Genomic DNA, 20,109 nt, shown 5'->3' with positions numbered 1-20,109 from the left:
AGGCAGCCTTGGACGCCACAAAGAATCCACTTCCCTCCTCTTGTGTAACCATTTCCTGTTTCAGATATGTCAAAGTGACATCAGGGCTCCCCAGGGTGGGAGAGGGAGATGCCTAGGGACCTGTGTGTGTATATAAATGTGTGTGCGTGTGCATATTTGTATCACGAGTGTGTGTACTCACCGACAATGTTATTTCATAGACAAGAAAGTCAGAAGTCTTGTGATTAGCATTGGAGATAGTGTGAAAGCCTCACGAAAGCGGCCTGCAGGCTCGGCCGTGTCAGGGCGCATACAGAGACAGCTTGCCCAGTTCCTCTCCGCATCGCGTCATTCTCTCTCTATTGTTCTCCCGGAGCTGGCCTAATGATGTCACCGCTCCGTTGTGGATGTGACACACACACACACACACACACACACACACACACAGATACACACACAGTCTCTAGGGCCCGCCGTGGCAGGAAAGCACACCCTGACCGCGGGTGCTGAGATAGCCGCTGTCCCCATGTCCTGTACGCCCAAACACAGTCTCCAGGGTGTAAAGCCTTGCTGCTGTTACATGGCTGTGTGTGAGAGGGCACACAGCTGACGGGGCGGGTGGATAAAAGTTTACTTGAGTGGTGTGTTTGGAAGTAAATGTGCTGTGTTTTGCACATTCAGATTTTTTTTTAAATCTCCAAACTCCTTGTATGTTGTACATTGCACAAAATACATCCAGTATCCCCTCTGTATAAGTTCTGCTATGTATTTGACAGAATTTAACTACTAACCATATTTTAATGAATTCCTAACTAGTACAGGAATGTGATTATCTCACTGGAACACAAGCAGAAATATTATATTTCCATTTCTGTTTGGAACAGAATGATTGCAAAATCTTTCTGTCCTCAAGTGCTGGTATGTGTTTTTTTTTTTTTTTAAACGAAAGTGGGGAATCACATTTTTTACATATTTCACGCCTTGAACTATGGTGTGAGTCATGCTGAGTGTACTGATGAGATAACGGGAGTTCTGTAGAAGAGTATTGGGAGGAGTAAGGAGAGACTAAGACGCTGATCATACCACACAGTGACAGGCACAGACAGACACTCATATCCTGGATAGACTGTAGAGAACGCCCCAGCACAGTCTGGCCTGTCTGGACTAATTGGGAGAAAGGTAGACAAGACACTGGTAGAGAGAGACATGGAGGAGTGTGTGTGTGTGTGTGTGTGTGTGTGTGTGTCGTGCGTGCTAACCAACAGAGGACCAGATGGAGTGGCCTCCAGCACTCTTGTGAGGACAGTGTGTCTGTCAGCCTGCCTGCTGCGCTGATAGGAGCTAATTAACACTGAACTGATCTGAGACCTGCCTGTCAGTCTGCCTGTAGCCCCGATACAAGCTCATTAAAACTGAACTGATCCGATGTCAGACCCCCTCTCTGTCAGAGCAGCACAGTCATTACACTGTTACCATGTCGCGAGTGCGTGTGTGTCTGACTCTCCTACATGATTTGCCTATAGGATGAGAGAGAGAGGGAGGGAAGAAGGGAGGGAGGGAGGGAGAGAGGGAGAGAGGGAGGAAGGGAGGGAGAGAGAGGTGTTTTCCAGTGTTATTGCTTTGGGTGCTGCAAGGGAGCCCAGTGCATCCCGCCTCAGAACATTAGCATTTAGAATGAAATAACCATCCGTTATGCTCAAGAGAACCTCTGTAGACAAACTCACCTCTGGGGAAATCAGACGAACGTGAGGTGTTCTTGTTCTCCTTACACACACACACACACACACACACACACACACACACTGAGCCCTTTTCATTCCTGCAGACACATGCATGGTTCCTGCACATATTTAGCCTTATTCTCTCTCTCACACACACACGCATACACAAACACACATGCACCACTCATATATATTCAGCCTCAGAAAACAGCCGTGAGCTGTCTCACTCTCAGCTAAAATTAACACTCAGTACACTCACACGTAAGTTCTGAGTGAATACACTTGCTTTGTATGCATGCAACCATACTGTAAGCGCATGCCTGTGGTGGCCTGCATTTCATATTGAGGCTTAACAGCCCCTTCCCATGTAACATCCCCTCTACACACACCCACACACACACATAAGTGCATACACACCATTGAACATCTCCTACTGAGATTTTTAAGTAGTTCATCTGGGTTATGAGGGCCCGTCTGGTCCTGAACGCCCCCCCTTGGTGTGTTTGATAGCTTACCCTCCTCTTTCTTCTGTGTGTGTGTGTGTGTGTGTGTGTGTGTGTGTGTGTCTGTCTGTCTGTGCGTGTGTGTGTGTAAACTAATGTGTGCCAGTGAGACAGATTTACTGGTGCAGTAGCCCAGGGCGCTGAGCTCCTCCGGGGGGCTAAGTTGTTTGGAGGGCAGGGGGTCTGCTGCATGATTGATGCAGGCAAGGCACCCTCCAGGCTGCACAGATAGAGATGAAACCACCCTACACACAAACACACACTCGCAACGCACATACACACACACAACCAAGTAGTGCATCAGCGCTCTCTTAATCGCATCACACCCTCCTCCCGCCCGCTCTCCACCTCAAAGAAGCACCTCTCTCCCTCTCCCTCCATCGTCCTCTCAGTTTTCCCTCATCTTCACCTCCTCACCCTCTGTTCTGTTCGACGCCATCGTCTGTCCGAAAAACAAGGGTGTAAGGGGAGTGCTGTTAAAGATAGGTGGGGAGGCACATAGATTAGGAGCACACACACACACACACATACACACACTTAGATAGCACACCAGTAGTGTCCCCTGGCGAGATTACCAGACCATCTCAGCTCACATCTCCCCGAGGATTTGATCTCTCCCTCTCCCTTCCAGCACCCCCCCCCCCCCCCCATCTCCCCCCCCCCCCCCCCCCCCCCCCGCCCCCCTCCTCTCCAGCACCTCCCCCACCCCTCGATCACCCCATCCCTCCATCCCCAATCTCTCTCTCTCCCCTGGTGACTACCTCACCCTCTAGGCATGGCAGCTGTGTTCTCCTGTAGGCATTACATCACTGCAAGAGCAGCCCTGTTACTGATCCCCTGACAACCAGCACTATCAACACACACACGCACACACACACACACACACACACACACACACACACACACACACACACACACACACACACACACACGCACAAACACAGATGCACCCACGCATCCACATAAACAGACACACACACTTGTGTACAGGCACATATGCTTGTGTTTACACATACTGAAGCAAATAACTGTCCATGCTATTCCTAACCCTAAGCAATGTCCTCTGTGTCTTCCTCTCACCTTGCGCCATTCATCCCCCTTCACACATGGTTGCAAGACACACACACACACATACGGGTGCACACACACACACACAACACGCACACGTACCCGCGCATAAGTTAACACACACATGCACAGTCTTCATCGCCCTAACCTGCCCTATCCGGAGGATGACGTCTCTTTCCCCTGATATCCTGACAGATGATCCTGTGGTGTAGGATGACACTCCTGTCGCTGCCTGTCTCACTGGGGCGGGGGGGGGGAGGAGGGGTGTATACAAAATATATTAATTGAAAAATATTTTATCTTAATAGTATCATATAGTTGTAGACCTGCTCGGCAGCTTCACACACAGAGTGAAATATCTGAATTGGTTTTAAGGGATAATTCTCTAATGCACTGGTCAGTTTAGAGAGAAGAGATTGGAAAAAAATCGACAGCCTGGTTTCTCAAACTATGGGTCAGAACAGCAAATGGGTCACTTGCCTTCTTCTGCTGGATCCCCATATGACAAAAAGAGTAATGTGTTTTCTTGGCATATTACTGACCCACATGTTCAGGTGTGTATGCCAAGGAAAACCTTTTTTTTTCCCAATTGTGTACCCCATAAATCCAAACAACACTATACATTAGTTAGGTGCATACGATACAACAATAAAGTTGTTCTTTCATTAATCTACCCGACTACTAACACACTTGACTCCCATTAATTCTCTGCTAATGTTCACACCATTCACAGCACACCTTGTGGCTTCCAGTCCAGAAACCTTGTTGTCCCGGTTTCCAAGGCCGCTTTGGCCTTTACACGCATTCTCTCTCTCTCTCCTCGCTCTCTCTCTCTCTCTCTCTCTCTCTCTCTCTGTCTCTCTCTTATGCCACTATCTCATACTCATCTCCATTTCTCTCCCTGTCTGTTTTGGCTAGTCTCTATGTATGTGTGTGTGTGTGTGTGTGTAAACTGTGCGTCGTCCCAGTAACAAGCCTTCTACCATAAAAGCCTGCTCTAAATCTAAGAGATGTCAGAGGGGGCGGGGGGGTGGGGTGGGGGGGTGGAGTGACCATCCCACCTATTTCTGTCGCAGCAGGACACACGTGTGCAGTCAATAAAAAGGCCCCGCTGTCATTTATAGCGTCTTGGCTGTAATCCTCTAATTAACACACCTACTATTCTGAGCCTTGTTACCCTGCTGCGGAGTAGAGGCGGAGGAGGGATGAGGAGGAGGAGGGAGAGGGGGGGGGGTTATAGAGAGAATGAGGGCAGGGTGTTTACATTACGAACTCGATGGCGGTTAAAACGGCATTAAAACGTTAAAGCGGCTACTTTCTTTTGTTGCCGTTGGCTTCTGCCGCTGTGGTTTCTGCAGGTGTGTTGCAGGGCGGCTGCTTCATGTGTTGCAAAGCTGTTGTCAGTTCATGGCTTTAAGCCGCTCGGGCCGAGCGACCAAACAGAGGTGTGGATTCACACCTAGGTGATGATCGGTGTGTTAGAAGTGTAGCGACCCCAGTTGACCGCTGTGGAGTGCCACACCTGCTCGTACCAACTGGACTCGGCTGGACCGCTGACTGCTGAGGAGGAACAAAGCAAGTGTGTGTGTGTGTGTGATCATGCATGTGTGTATGCGTCTGTATGCATATGTGTGTACCTGTGTGTGTGTCATAGTGGCGGTGTGTGTGTTTGTGTGTGTCTGTGTTTGTTCATGGTTTGTTCATGGTTCGTCACCCTTACGAAACAAACGTCTGCATTTTTGCAAAGCCCATCATCGCCAAGTGACCTATTTCCTCACGCTCCCTCCCGGTGACCCGCGGTTGAGCGGAGGGTGACGTAAGGCTGTTCTCACCCATGTGTGATCATTCAGGGGTCTGCAGTGATGAGATGAGGTCAGTCAGTCGCCATGCAGCTGGCCCCCTAACTATACATCCTGTATAAGCTCATTTGCCTCGTTCTGAACTGGGCTGCCTTCTTTTACCGAAGCCCATCTGACCTGGTTTGAATGTATTTATTGTACCGTGATGAAGCAAGGCATTGATCGGCATCTAATGGAGATAAAATTAAAATGGCAGCCAAAAAGAACTCTTGTGTTAGCAGTCAAACATTTAAAGCTCCACCTTTGCAGGCCATATGTTTGATATTATTGGCATGAGGGAGGTTTTATTGATTAGTTTGCTGCTAATTGTTTTGTGCCTTTTTACAATGTTCTTAAGTCCTTAATATGAATCTTGCTTTAAGTGAATAGACAAGCCTAAATGGATGGGAGTGTTATGTTTACAAGGCTACTTCGGTGGTTCGGGTTTTAAACATAGTTATATAGTTAATATAAACATAAACATAAACACATAATATAACATATAACATAGTTATAGTTCTATTAGACATAGTTAAAATTCAGCCTCCGCCAGCGGCCATGTTAAGTCCTGTGCTGCTTTGTTTCCATAGCTGGACTTGTGGCCCACATGTTTGTCATTCCATAGTAAAGTACCAGGAGTCTGTGGCCTGTCAGATGGATGATGGCTGCCGACCACTGGCTTGTTTGGTGTTCTCATCACCTCCAGTCTTCCCTTCCTCTCTGCTCTCCTCGCTTTTTGTCTGCTCCTCCCTTCTCCTTGCCTTCACTTTGCCTTAATCCTCTCCGCTCCTCTCCTCTCCTCTCCTCTCCTCTCCTCTCCTCTCCATTTTCATCCTTGAAGACTAGAACATAGTGTCCAAACACAGGCGCGTTAGACGAGAGCCAGCACAGGAAATGTGGTGAAGTCACACACATTCCCTCACCTTCAGAGACAAATCAGCTTTCAACACACTGACACAGTCTTAATCCCCCCAGCAGTTAAGTGTCATGTGCTCAAGCTACATTTAAGGCAAGAAATCTAAAGTATTTATTTTTTTCCATTTACTGTCTGTTTATGGAAGATGCAAAGTAAATAGTTTGAAAGCGAGATTGCAAACAGATAACACAATCATCCCTGCTGTCTAATATGGATTGAACATGAAAGACCAATAGGTTATTCTCACATACTGCATGTAATGTATCTAGTATGCTTAGTTGGAAACACTATGAAGTTAACACCCTTCTTAAAACACACAAACATAATCCTTCGTGTTGAGAGGCACAGAAGCATGTTGTCATGCAAGCCGACACAACACAAACCTATTTTTTCATAAGCCAAGTATATCCTCTGCATAATCCACAACACCCAGACCATTGGGTTTTGTAACAGAGTGTCCGTCTATCTGCTGAACAGCCTGCTAGCTGTGTCTCGGCCTCCGTCTTCCCCTGATAGAGGCCTGCTCCGCAGCTAGGCCCCTGAGGTGGCCACATATTTGTAGGGTGAGTAAGGAATGTGGTTACATGCCTTAGACATTAGCTATGACGGAGCGCTGGCTCCACAAGAGAGGGAGGGTGCAAGGGAGGTAGCGGAGGAGGAGAGGGAGGAGGGAGGGAGGGAGGGAGGGAGGGCAGAGTCTGAGCTCACGGCAAGTGAGCTCATTCACCCCCAGAGCTCGAGGAGAGAGTGCAGCTCCGTCATCCTCTTTACAGAGAGAGAGGAGGGAGGGAGAGGGAGGAGTGTAAGCCAGCGACTGAGCGAATGAGAGACAGGGAGAGTGGAGCAGCACAACAATAGTGGGCTGCTCTTCTGGCTGTGGGCTCACACACACACAGAGAGAGAGAGAGAGCGCACAGAGAGACACAGACGCTCTGTAAACCAGCTGCAGGCAGAATACAGCTGGCGTATACATACAGCATTATAGGCTACTCACTTTTGTTTTCCCTCTCTTTCTCTCTGCTGTGACCGTTCTTTAGCAAAACCGCAGAATACTAAATATTGACACAGCAGCATTTTAGGAATTTTTGTGGTCATTGCATTCTTGTGGGATTTTGGCCATAGGTGGACTTGCTTATGGACTTTCTGAGGAACGAGGCCACAGACATTTGGGAGTAGTGTGCCTTGGTTTTTATTTTTTTGCACTGGGGTCCAGTCTCTGAGGGTCACCGCCTGGACACTGGGACAGCCGACTTGAGCAGAGTGGACTTGGGCACCGCCGGGAGTTTTGGCGACTCGGGACTTTAAAACTCAAAGTGTGTGCGTGTGCACCCCAGACTGCCCCTAAGGAAAACACTCCTGAACGAGTGTTTGTTTGTTCTTGCGCGTTTTGTCAGGATTGATCCTGCTCAGTCCCCGGTGTGGACTGAAGGAGCACCCAAACAGTTGCATCTATCTGAGCGTGTGCGTGCGTGAGTGTGTGTTCTGGGGGATGCCTCTGGATGTGGTGATTGCCCCAGCGGAGGACTGTTTTTGGCCGGACCTGCAGGACACAGACATGAGGCTGAAGATCAGGGTCCGCCGGATGAAGGAGGGCAGAGAGCTACGAGGTGTGTACCTGGGGACAGAGGGTGGAGGGCGGGGGGGTTACAAACTAATTAGGGTATGAGAATATCCCTCCTTGGCAAGTTACATGTCGAGGACGTGGGCCTTTGTGTATGGAGGTTACCTGGTGAAGCTGCCGGGAATGTGGGGGACAGTTTTTACAGGGAATTAGGGGGTATAAATGCATGGAAGTGTACATGCTGAGGATCTGGTCCACCGCTGTTCAGTCGGTGAACGCTGGATAAGAAGATGTGTACAAGGGGGAAAGCCCCTGGCAAAGGTTTGATGCAGTACAGACGAGTACAAAGGCACAGTGGGTTCCCAGGTATTGAAGTATTGCAGTCCAGGCACACTGCAAATGAAGGAGAGATGTTAAGTGATTTTCTTTTTTAGGTATGTGTAATGGAACAGGGGCGAGATTTACTGGTACAACTGCATGAGAAAGTACATCGCAGCCAGCCCGCTAATTGTTTTCCCACCTTTTTGTTTGCGGAGTTAATGAGTTTAGAGAAACAGAATAGGAAGAAGGGGATTAAGAGGGATGACATCATGAAGACGAGAAGCGGCGAAGAAGAGCAAAAGAGAGGAAAGAAAGCGGGGTGAAGGGGGGGAAAAAAGAGAGCTGTGACCCGCGGTATGACACAGTGCTCATGCTCTCTCAGCCTGTGGTCATTGAGATGTAAAACTATCACAAAGGCTCTTTCTCTCTCTCTTTCTTCTCCTCTGCTCTTGGCTTTCTCTCTCTCTCTTGCTCGCTCGCTCCCTGCAGAATGGTGTCTTGTGGAGATTATGTTATCAATATGTGTGCTGTGTGCAGCGTGCACTGCAGGTGTTTAACATAACACCTTTCACACAGAGAGATGAGGCAATGCAGAGCGAAGGCATTGTGCATTTTTAAACCCTTGAAAAACCTGTATTATACACCAAAACACACATATATACTGCATGTAGTGTAATCATTTTATCACTCCATACTATGAGAATAAAATGCATTAGTGTTGTAGTTGGATTCTTTTGTGCATATAAGAATAGGAGAGTGTGTGTGTGAAGTGTGTGTGTAAATGTAGACCCTATATGCATAGCAGGGCATATCAGAGAGCCGGTTCAAAGCAGTTAGCACAGCAGCTCTCAACACCTGCCGCTGTTCACACTTTTGTGTGTGTGTGTGTGTGTGCGTGTGCAGTGTGTCTCTTCACAGCCAGGCTGTACTGCTGGGAGCGTCAAACTCGTTAGCTCAAAGAAAGAAAGTAGGGGGGAGAAAAAAATCACACGTTTGTCGTCAGCAGGTGAAAATAGAAGCGCTGTAAGTTAGAGATGTGTCTGTCAGCGGTTATTCTGAGGCAGCGTTGGGAGAGCAACATTACAACATTACTGACTGCTGCACACTATAACTATAATAATGTGTGCACCTATGTAACTATACATAGGTGCACACATCTTTTATGATAGCAGTCTAGATTATGCTGGCTATAGAAACATATACCCCCTTATATTGCTGAAATGTTTACAGCTGAAACATCAATTGATCCAAATTACATATTACCTCTGTGTGACTACTGGGACAGAAGCACAGCAAACAGAGTCAGTTAACCATCAGCCAAGATGATACGTAATCATAAAGTCATTCCCAGCCATTATCAACCTGGCACCCTGTATGAAAAGCAATGACCTCATCCTACTAGCTCATCTATTGCCTGTCAATCTAGATATTTCTGACAGACGGGACTATCTCACTCACACACACACACACAGACACACACACTCCCACCCTTTCTCCTGCTGCAGCGCAGCCTTTGTGGAGCTGAGTGGGGACATGTGTGCAATGATGTCATGTCGGGAGGGTGAGGGGGGTGGGGGGGGGGGACACATTGAGATGCTAATGTCCCCTCAGAGCGGAGGGGACAGCTGGAGGGGCACAGAGGATGGCGTCATGTCTCCCCCCCCCCCATATGAACCACAGAAGCGAGCGAGGGATGGATGGAGGGAGAGAGAGATGGAGGGATGGGGAGGGGGTGCAGTCATTCAGGCAGATCAATGCCCCCAGGCTGTGGAGGGGTGTGTGTGTGTGTGTGTGTGTGTGTGTGTGTGTGTGTGTGTACACGCTTGCCTCGTGTGTGTCGCCCCCCTCCATTAAGAGACGAGTTAAAGAGGGCAACTGAAAGCAACACAGAGCCTGAAACACACACACACACACACACACACACACACACAGGGGAGAGCAGAGGGGGGTGAGCTAGTATTGACGAGGCAGTCAATTGTACCAACAGCAGTGATGTAACAGCACAACTCCCATTAACCATAACAGCCAGGCGGCCTGCGCTGTGTGTCTGTGTCTGTCCAGTCGATATCTGTGGGATTCCACCTCCATTCATCTTCCTCTCTTCTGCACCAATTCACCCAGGCAGAATTTGATCTTGTGTAGCCACTGGTAAAGAAGAGAAGAAGAGTATTTTCCCCCCTCTCATCTGTAAAGTATCTTTCCCCAGATTTGTTTTTCTCTGCACAGGATAATAACCCTGCACCTTTTAAACCGTATCAATCTGTGGACATTTGCCTGGTTGTAGGAGATGAGTGATGAGCGTGATGAGGGGCCGCTCAGGACCAGTGAACAAGCAAGGGTCGAGCGCTCTGCCTCTGACGGGCCGGGGGGGGGGGGGGGGGGGAGCAGTTGCATAAGTGATGAAGTGGGGAGAGGAAAACGGAAAAAGGAAGTCAGCGCTGGCTGGTGTTGCCGATGGCGACACAGTGCCCTCTTTCCCGGTTGTGTGTGTTTCGTGTACTCGTGCATTTTTGGGGGGGTTTTTTTGTGTGTTAGTCACGTCCTTTCCTGGTACCGTTCCCAAAAGTACAAGATCTAGGACATAGTGAGGTCCAACTGGTGATCTGGTGGCCCAAAAATAAAAGTTTGACTAATATTTGCTGTGTGGTACGAGATCATCTCTTCAGCGTGTGACTGAAAGTGATGGTTCTCCTCACTGAAGCCTTTGTCTCCTGTCCACAGAGAAAGTGTCTGTATTGACTTTAAAATTAAGTTGTGAGGTACGATTCAGCCTGGAACCCAGATGATGTTGATTTTTGTTTATTGGTAAATGTTGGAGTAACTGAGATTTTGTAGCCTAGGGGTTTTTTTTTTATTTTATTTTTTTATTTCTATTTCTATTTATTTTTGATGTACCGGTGTGTCAGGCTCTACTGGTCATCATACTGGGCTGAAGATGAACTCAGCTCTCCCAGTTGACTTTCTGATGTCATCTTAATGGACAGCTGGGCTGGTGTGTGTCACAGGGTATTTTCAGTGATGTAAGCGTGACTGTACAGCGTGTATGTGTGTGTGTGTGTGTATGCTTTGTGTGCTTAGATTGGAATGGACGGATGTGTCATCGTTTTCTTTTTGGAGAATGTGAGGCCATGTCTGTTTGGTTTATTTGGTGCTCTCGGCTGTATATGTGTCCGTGTGTTCATGTAACCTTTGAACAGTGTGTGTGTGTGTGTGTGTGTGTGTGTGTGTGTGTGTGCGCATGAAGGGTTTTATTCCATCTTGACAACACTCACGGGGACACAATGAGCCAACGGTCGGCCACAGCATGCCCCCCCTCCTTGTCGCCATGGCAACCTTAACTGGAGGGGGGTCAGGTGACTAGGTGACAATAACATGCTATCTCCTGTGTGACTAAGATCCATTAACACTGGCCCCGCTGTAAAACTTTGGCCAGAAAGGAGGTGTTTGTAATTGTGTTGACGCAATGTCACTGTAATGTAATAGCCCTCAATAGAGCAGGCAGGCAGGCACTCAGTCCTGATCTCTTATCTCTGACTTCAGTCCCTCTGTATGCTAGTAACCCCTTACTCACTCTCCCAGGCACAGACTGGCTGGCCCGTTTTCCTGCTGGGTTTTTTCATTGTTTGTTTTACATGAGATGAGGTCAGCTACAGTAATCATGGCTGCATTTATTAATAATGACCAAGAGAGAAAGCACAGAATGTAGGCACACAAGATCAAAGGGATAGCACACAGTATTTTTATTTCTATGATCATTTCCCTACATACACACAAACACACTTTCTCTCTATAGATGAAGTGTAACACACAGTGTGTCTCCACAGTGGAATGTCCTGTCTTGTGTCTGTCTAACAACTCTCTAACAATGTGCTTTCATAGAACGGGAAATGGCTGCTGTGTGACGTGAGGTTTTTCCTGTTGATTTAACAGTCTCCAGGAACATACTACTTCCTCACACGCACAGATAAATGCTTATGGTTGTGGCTATATGTAGCACCGTTTATTTTCTGTGTGTCTTTGTGTGTGTGTGCACACTCACAACCAGCTTGGGAACATAGAAGCCAGGAAGAAACCCTTCAAAGAACGACCTGAAAGAGATCCTTCCTTCCTCTCACTCCCTCTGCTTTATCAATTACTGATGTGTGAGAGAGAGTCTACACTAGCACCGCCCATAAGATAGTTAGAGAGGGGCAGGGGTTGAAATTGTATGGTGCCAATATGGTCAAAGGCCAAATTGCTAGCTATAAATGGCTGTTTAATCTACGCTACAGAGGCCAAAAAGGTTAGATAAAGAATTCATACCAGCACAGCACTCCTTCTCCCTTCCTTCACATTTGGCTTTTCCCTCTCGTTTCTTTTTTGTTATCTGACTGGTCTTTCTATCTTCCCCCATCTGTGTCTATCTATCTCTCCTTCCCTCCATCCCTCCTGCCCCCCCCCTCCCTCCCTCCCTCTCTCTGTGTCTCTGCCTGCCGGCTTCATGTGGAGGGCTGATGTCATCGCTCCGCCGGTTGCCATTAATAGCTGGAAACAGACAGGCCTTCTTCACTCTGCTCTTAAAGGGACAGTACACCCAGAATAGCACTGGGTCAGGAGGATACACTACCCAGTCTACTCACTCCTTCTGTCAGCAGTCCTAATGTAGCTCAGCAGACTGGTTCAGACAAGAAGGTAGCTGGTTTGGTGTTTGACCTAGCTGGAAAGATCATGCCAATCATTTCCCTAGTTATTCTCTGACTGCTTGCATGACGTTTTTTGCAGTTTATTCTTTATTCTTTAGTCTAGATCTCGTATCAGTAAGAGTATACAATACGTGCTGCTGACGCTGTGCGCTCTGTGTGTGTTGGCCGGCAGTTGGTACATGAGCAGTACAGCTGGGTGTGTGTTACAATGGGAGGCAATGTCCTGCCTGCGCTGTGCTGTGTGTGCTACTTTAGAACAGTGATGTCATGTCTCTCTCACTCTCACTCGTGTGTGTGTGTGTGTGTGTGTGTGCGTGTGTGTGTGTGTGTGTGTGTGTGTGTGTGTGTGTGTGGGGCTATGTCCCAGATTGGGTCAGGCAGGGCTGAACCTAGATTAGGTTCTAATCCCTTTGCTGGGGCTCAGGGTTTCCTTGAAGCACTCTCCTCTCCTCTCCTCTCCTCTCCTCTCCTCTCCTCTCCTCTCCTCTCCTCTCCTCTCCTCTCTCCTTCCCTCAATCCACAACGAGGTCATTACCCCCGCCCTCCCCTCGTTGCCCCCACCCTGTAGTTATACAACCGCGGTAATGCAGAGTAATGATGAGTGTGGGTGTTTGTGTATGTGTGTGCAGGAGAGGGAGAGAGAGCGGAGGTGTGCTTATGTGGTGTGTGTGTGTGTGTGTGTGTGTGTGTGTGTGTGTGTGTGTGTGCATGTGTGTGTGGAGCAGGGGGGGTTTTCAGACAGAGGACTATAGAAAGTGAGAGTGAATAGTGAGCATATGTTTACTGTAAGATTATGTGATTATGTCTTCAGATGGTTTGTGTGTTTCTGCAGGACACAGTTTACGGGTGTACGTGCCTGTGTGTGCGTGCGTGTGTGTGTGTGCGGGCATGTATGGGTGTGTGCATGTGTGCGTGCGTGTGCATGTATGTGTGCTGTGTGGTTGTCAGGGGGATGTTACTGGGCCTCTGTCCTGGCCCTGCACCTGTGGCCTCTCTCATTCCCCCAGCCTGACGCAATGCACTGCTACAGGACATGAGCTCATGCAGGAAACAGAGCCACACACACACACACACACACACACACACATATGCCAAAAGCGGAGCCGCCTGCCTCTTAAAGGGCCAGACACACACATTCCTTGCCGCCCAGCAGCTAACCCAACTCACACACAGAAGCACAGAGAGCCTCTTTCTGCTCCTGTTTCTCTAAGCTAGGCCCAGACATTCTAGCCCAGATTCACCTCTGAAAGTCTCTGGAGTGTCTGTCTGCTTTGGTAATGGTGGTGCCATGTTTTTTTCAGTGCTCTTGGTGAGTTCTCACATTGGAGCGGAGCCTTTGCAGAGTTCCAAGTGTGTTGCATGATTGCTGTATGGAAAACCAACTGGTGTCACTAACCAGTTCTCTCCCTCTCCTTCTTTTCTCTCTTTCCCTGTAGGAGGTTTTGCTGCCTTCTCCTCCTGTTTCCCCGGCCTGTGTGAAGGGAAGCCTGCGGTTGCTCTACCTATGAGCTTGTCCCAACCCTGCATGCCTGTGGCTAATGTAGGGCCCACCCGCATCTTGCCACACCTCTACCTGGGCTCACAGAAGGATGTACTCAACAAGGTCAGTATAGCTTCTAATGTATAGGAACACATACTTTGGCTGGGCGCTTATTTTGTGTCTCCTCTTTCACTATTGTTCCAGGTTGACATTGAAAATGAATGAAAATTAGTTGTTCGTTATTGTTACCTGGCAACCAAACATGTCCTTAAAGTCCTCCCTCTATCTCCCCCTCTGTAGGATCTGATGGCTCAGAATGGCATCACGTACGTGCTGAATGCCAGCAACACCTGCCCCAAGCCAGACTTTATCAGCGAGAGCCACTTCATGCGTATCCCTGTCAACGATAACTACTGCGAGAAACTGCTTCCCTGGCTGGACAAAACCAACGAATTCATCGGTAAGAGGGGGGAAATTATGTATCGAGACATAATGTGTCGGGATCGAATGTGAAGATTGGCTGTATGATGCAGCCAATGAGGAAACTGCCTTTACAAAGAAGTGAATTAATCTCAAGTTATGTGTTCTGAATGCCATGAAATTCAATATGGCACCATCCACACAGTAACAATTGGTAAATGCTCACGTGCAGGGCGAGTAACAATAGTGACAGGTACAACACATCCGTTTAAATGACCCTATGCACTCTTCCAGGAAATGGTAGTTTGCTTTCAATGGGCATTGATTGTCTCCAGAGACTCACTGCTAAAGACCAGCCCTGTCCGGGTTGGCGTGGTGCGCTGTTGTGTACATGCGTGTACGCTTGTGGGTGTTCATACCTGTTTGTTTCCCTCCACAGACAAAGCTAAGGTGTCAAACTGCAGAGTCATTGTGCACTGCCTGGCTGGAATCTCGCGTTCGGCAACCATCGCCATTGCATACATCATGAAGACAATGGGCTTGTCATCAGATGACGCCTACAGGTACACTTTCTCCTCCCATCTACCACCAGCTGAGCTTGGGTGTCAGCCCTGGTAAAAAGGCAACTCACTGTTGAAGGAAATGCTAGACGATTTTCTCAAACCCCCCCAGTCGTGAGAAATGAAATTGTTAGATGGCTGCCAGGGAACGCAGCGTGTACAATGGGCTTTGCTTTGCCTTGTCTGGAAAACACTGGCACAGGATCATGTGTTGTATAGCGATGAAGTTCACACCCTAGGCCTAGTTCATCTGGGGTAATTCTGATCTTAGAAAGTCTCATGTGTTTCCAGGTATCTTTATGGAGTTCAGACCCATGCTCTACCTTAGCCATATTCCAGAGTAGTCTTGGTTAAAACTGCCACTGTGGAACTAATGTTTTCTCACTCTGTTCCCTCCTGACAGGTTTGTGAAGGACCGGAGACCATCAATATCTCCCAACTTCAACTTCCTGGGTCAGCTGCTGGAGTTTGAGAAGGGCCTGCGATTGCTCCAAGCTTTGACGTCCAGCTGTGATGACAAGAGTTCAGAGGGGAAAGCTCAGCAACAAAGCTCAGAGGTTAACGGGGTCGGCACAGGTCTGGAGGTAAACGGTCACCATGGCACCATGACAGAGCCGCAAATCCTTCCAGAACCCAAGCTGCCGTCACCCACCTCTCTCCAGCAAGGCTTCAATGGCCTGCACCTCTCTGCAGAGAGGATCATGGACACGAACCGGCTCAAACGCTCCTTCTCCCTGGACATCAAGTCTGTCTACTCTCCCAGCAGCCCCCACTGCCCTCGTCTGGCCCCTGCACACTCTGAGGACGTCCCCAAGCTGTGCAAGCTGGACAGCCCAGGAACAGGCTCCTCCAACGGTGTCTGTCCCCAGTTTTCGCCCGTCCTAGACAGCCCCAGCCCCTCCGATTCGCCCTTCCCCTCACCAGGCAGCGGGGGCAGCATCGGAGGTTTGGGGCTCGGAGGAAGTGAGGGAGTCATTCGGTCTGGTGGCTCTTCCTCGTCCAGACCCAGGAGAAAAGCCAAGCACAGCTCTAGCTCCGGCCCTGGCTGCAGCGCCAACAGTTCCCCAGTCCACACCCACCCGCACCAACCGCCCCAGTCCCTCAGCCTGTCGCTGGGCCACAAGAGCCCCAGCATGGACGAGAACCTGAAGGGGTCCCTGCTCCTGTCCTTACCCTCCCTGCCCACTGTGGGGTCCGGGGCCATGTGGACCAAGCACAGAGACACTGTCCAGGCCACCACACCTGTAACCCCTGTCACCCCCACCGCAGATGCCCCGTGGCACTTCGGGGCAGAGGAGGGCGGTGAGGGAAAGATGGAGCTGGGAGGAGGAGGAGGAGACGGAGGGAGAGAGGAGTCGTCAGTGAGGTTCGGGAGCAGCTCGGCGTACGTGGCGTTCGGGTGCAGCGAGGGTGTGCGACTACGAGACAAATCCCAGAGGGAGAAGCCCTCAGCATTGCAGACACAGAGAGACCACCGGGACTCGACGACATCGTCCGCAGTGACCGTGTCCAACAACGCGGTTGCAAACGGCAGCGGGCCTGCGTCAGAGAAGCAGTTCAAGCGGCGCAGTTGTCAGATGGAGTTCGAGGAGGGCATCTCCGAGACCCGGTCTCGAGAAGAACTGGGAAAGATCGGGAAGCAGTCCAGCTTCTCTGGGAGCATGGAGATCATCGAGGTATCCTGACAGACAATGGACCGGATCAGAGCCAGCCCCTGGGGGCAAAAATGGACCTGGTTAGAGGGAGTAGGAGGAGAGGACAAATGAGGTGGGGCAGTGGAGTATTTCCTATGCTCCACACATAGACAGTGTTAAAGACTCCAACTGAGAGAAGGACAAACAGATTCACAAGCCGAGAGAGATAATGTGAATTGGTTAGCTAGCGAGCTAGCATTCGCACCTGGACTAGTGCTGTGCAGCCCGCTGACAGACAGACAGAGCCTGAGATGTGGTGCTGGCAAACTATAACCATACAGAACTACCAAACAAAGCTGAAGAAAAGTCCATAGGGGGAAAAGGGGGGTGGCTGTAGGTACTAAACCTAACTTCAAACTCTTCGTCCATCTGTGCTGTGTCACAGATAAAAGAAATGACCCGGGGCAAGTGTCATGTTGCATCCTATGACCCATAGAGTGCCCTTCTTTTGACAGAGCTCTGATACAAACTCTGCTTGCCTACCGGTCAAATGTAGTGTGCTTCGATGGGTGTATAGCTTGTGATTTGAACCCAGTCCTGTGTTTCCTCCTAAAGCTTCACCCCAGCGTCAGCAAGCCTCAACCCTAGCATGGCTACGTCTGCCCCCTTTTGCTGTGGCTCTGCCCGCTACAGACTCTACATAACATCACCAACAACAATAACAGACTCCTTAGCAGCACTGTGCCCTGTTCACGTCACCACAGCACAAAGCAGAGAGACCCCTCTCTCTGTAAGGACTAACTCTATAGGCGGTACTGCATCCAAAACAATGAAGGATCCTCTGTGTTTTTCGCCGTGTTGATGAGACGACTTCGAGCGACCGTTGATGAAGACTCCTAGCGATGGGCAGTGTTTCCCCCTAAAGCACAGCGTGTTTTTTTTTCTGACATTGGCTCCCTTGTTTCCAGTGTTAACAGTGTGATGTGACTGAGGTTTCGGGGTGGTGGGGAGGGTTTGGTTTTGTCACCCCCTCAATGTAGTGGAGTTCTGTACGCGCATGTATCGCTCCACAGCCCCTATGTACACCCCGACCCATACCCCTGCCCCCCCCGCTCCCAGTCACCACTGAGCATGCACCAGAAAGGCTGACTACAGACAGACAAATACTATATATACAATATGAATATATATAGCAATTTTAATGGACTTCTAATGGACTTTTTTTGTTCAGTTATAGTTTTAATTTATTGTATTGGTTCATTCTGGTAATGAGAAATAATATAATGTTTTGTGGAATTTTTTTCTTTTTCTTTTGTTGATTTATTATTATTATTATTATTATTATTATTATTTGCTGTATGGTATTTATGAACACACACTCATACAAATACACACATTCAACAAATTCAAGCGAGCAATATGTGCTGTTCCTTCTTTGGGGAGAGTGATGTATGACTTTGAAATGCACTTTTCTGCTTTCTGACAACAAGTCCAGTTACCATCCACTCCTGCAGTTTTCCCAGAACACCCCGGCAACACGATACTCCATGATAAGTCGTGTCTCCAGTTCTGATTGCACAAACATAGAAGCCTCTGGTCGGTGTTAAGAAGATGGCACAGACGTCCCGCTGTTAAAATCTTTAATACAACAGGAATAACGGGATCTCTGTTTGGGTTCCTCGGCTGTGTGTATTCATGGCTTCATCACAATTGAGGGCTCTGGCGTCGACTAAAGAGAGTGTTTGTGTGTGTGGGAGATGGAGCAGCGCAGCGCTCTCTGATCACTCTCACATACGGTGAACCAGAGTGTTAGAAACGCAAACATTTCTGTCCATTTCTGGAGGGCTTAACATAAAACAACAACTATATGCAAATAGATGCTGCTTCACAAGTTTGAGGTTTTAAAGACATCCGACTTGCACCGAGTGTCCTCTCCGCTGGCTATCCTACAGTGCCCAGCGCCAGTTTATCATCACAGTGTGTCCCCCAAAGCTGAAACAAACACCCGCACACACACATCCTATACTGTATGCACTTACACATATATCCACACATGTAAAGCATATGCCCTACACTTCTACAAAGAGACACACACCCTTTTGTTTGTTCTCAGGGGATCTTTCAGTGAGCCAAGCCCGGCACAGGGTACACAGCTGCTGGTACATCAGCACAACGCATGTCCCTAAAGCTCCCTCGCTTTCCTTTTCTCTTGTTTCTCTTCTTTCTTATTCTCCAAAGCTTTGATAAAAACTGCGTAACGACATGGAAAGGAAAAAAAAAAAAAACAGAGGATCTCCGTATCCTGAGGTGGAAGAAATGAAAACTTTGCTCTCCTGGTGCGAGATGGTTATTTATTTATAATGTAATATGTGTTTTTTTTCTTCGACCCTTAATTAGCTTTTCTCTATGGCGAACTCTGCCCTTTGACCTTGACCCTATGTGCTGCTGTAGCTAAGTTCAGATAGATTTCCTGTGTTCGGTTCTCCCCCCTAACTGGCCCGAGGCTCAAGCAGCCTCTCCTCTCCTTCCCTCCCTTTCTATATTTTTAAGAAAGATGTTGTTATAATTATTTATGACATGTAACACAATGATGCAGGCTGTCCCAATTGCTAAAATTGTTGGTATTGATTTATTATTATATTATTATTATTATTATTATGTTGTGTAAATAGCAACGCATCTAAGAACATTGATGAATTTAGGTGAGTTTTTAAAAGAAAATCCTGATACCTTAGGCTGCTTGACGCAAAAATACCTCAGGTTCTATTGAAAGGCTTTTCCTTCCCCTGTACATGTTTTGTGAAAATGAGACAAAAATACAGACATGACAAAATACAAACTCCTCTCTGCTTCTTCTTCTTGTGTGCTCGCATGGGGCTGGACGGGGCTGGGAACACCACCGCACAGACACACAGGACTTTAAGAAATCCCACGTCCTGCAGTCCTGTTATTGATTTTGTGTTTAACAAACTCCGCTCCGACCACAAAACACAGCTTCATTGATTCTTCTCCCAGACACTTTGGACGCCATAGGCTGGGGATGAATTATTTAATAGACAAGCAATATTCAAAGTCATTGCCTAGAAAGAAATTGCCAGATTATCTGGAAAAATTGATTGATTATAACGTAATTAAATTGGACTCAAGCTTTTCCATCAACAAAACGTGTAACCCAAATAATATAAAAGTCAACATTCTACAATTAATTTTTCCTCAGTTCCAGTTCATGAAGCAATTCTTACATATAGGAGACAGTGTTGGCTGTTAGTTAGAATTCACATAAGATAAAAAAAAAGAAAATCTGAAGTTAGCTAACAGAAGAAATACGCCCCTGGGTAAACCGCAGGGTTGGGACACGTCTGTGACTCCATCAATGACACAGTCCCACAGGAAAGAGAGAGAGAGAAAGAGAGAGAGAGACCCTGA

The 20,109-nt window shown here is 48.2% G+C and overlaps 1 protein-coding gene across 2 annotated transcripts in view; it reads left to right on the top strand.

Moving 5' to 3' along the window:
- Positions 1-19,506, top strand: part of dusp8a (dual specificity phosphatase 8a) — a 39,936-nt gene extending 20,430 nt beyond the window's left edge. The window contains exons 1-5 of one of the 2 annotated variants that reach the window (XM_071539672.1): positions 6,805-7,632; positions 14,026-14,192; positions 14,370-14,529; positions 14,929-15,052; positions 15,453-19,506. In XM_071539672.1, coding sequence (XP_071395773.1) covers positions 7,515-7,632; positions 14,026-14,192; positions 14,370-14,529; positions 14,929-15,052; positions 15,453-16,734 — 1,851 coding nt within the window. In that variant the 5' untranslated portion in view covers positions 6,805-7,514 and the 3' untranslated portion in view covers positions 16,735-19,506. Of the gene's footprint in view, positions 1-6,804; positions 7,633-14,025; positions 14,193-14,369; positions 14,530-14,928; positions 15,053-15,452 lie in introns of those variants that run through there. The other variant, XM_071539673.1, reaches the window with a different exon arrangement.
- The last annotated feature ends 603 nt before the right edge of the window (positions 19,507-20,109 follow it).

The sequence above is a fragment of the Centroberyx affinis genome, unplaced genomic scaffold (genome assembly GCF_046629955.1).
Source record: "Centroberyx affinis isolate AG114_WGS23_722 - 3 ecotype Tasmania unplaced genomic scaffold, CSIRO-AGI_Caff_v1 ptg003487l_1, whole genome shotgun sequence".
In the NCBI taxonomy this organism is placed as follows: Eukaryota; Metazoa; Chordata; class Actinopteri; order Beryciformes; family Berycidae; genus Centroberyx; species Centroberyx affinis.
Note: the sequence above shows the minus strand (reverse complement) of the source record. Positions and strands in the feature narration are given on the sequence as shown.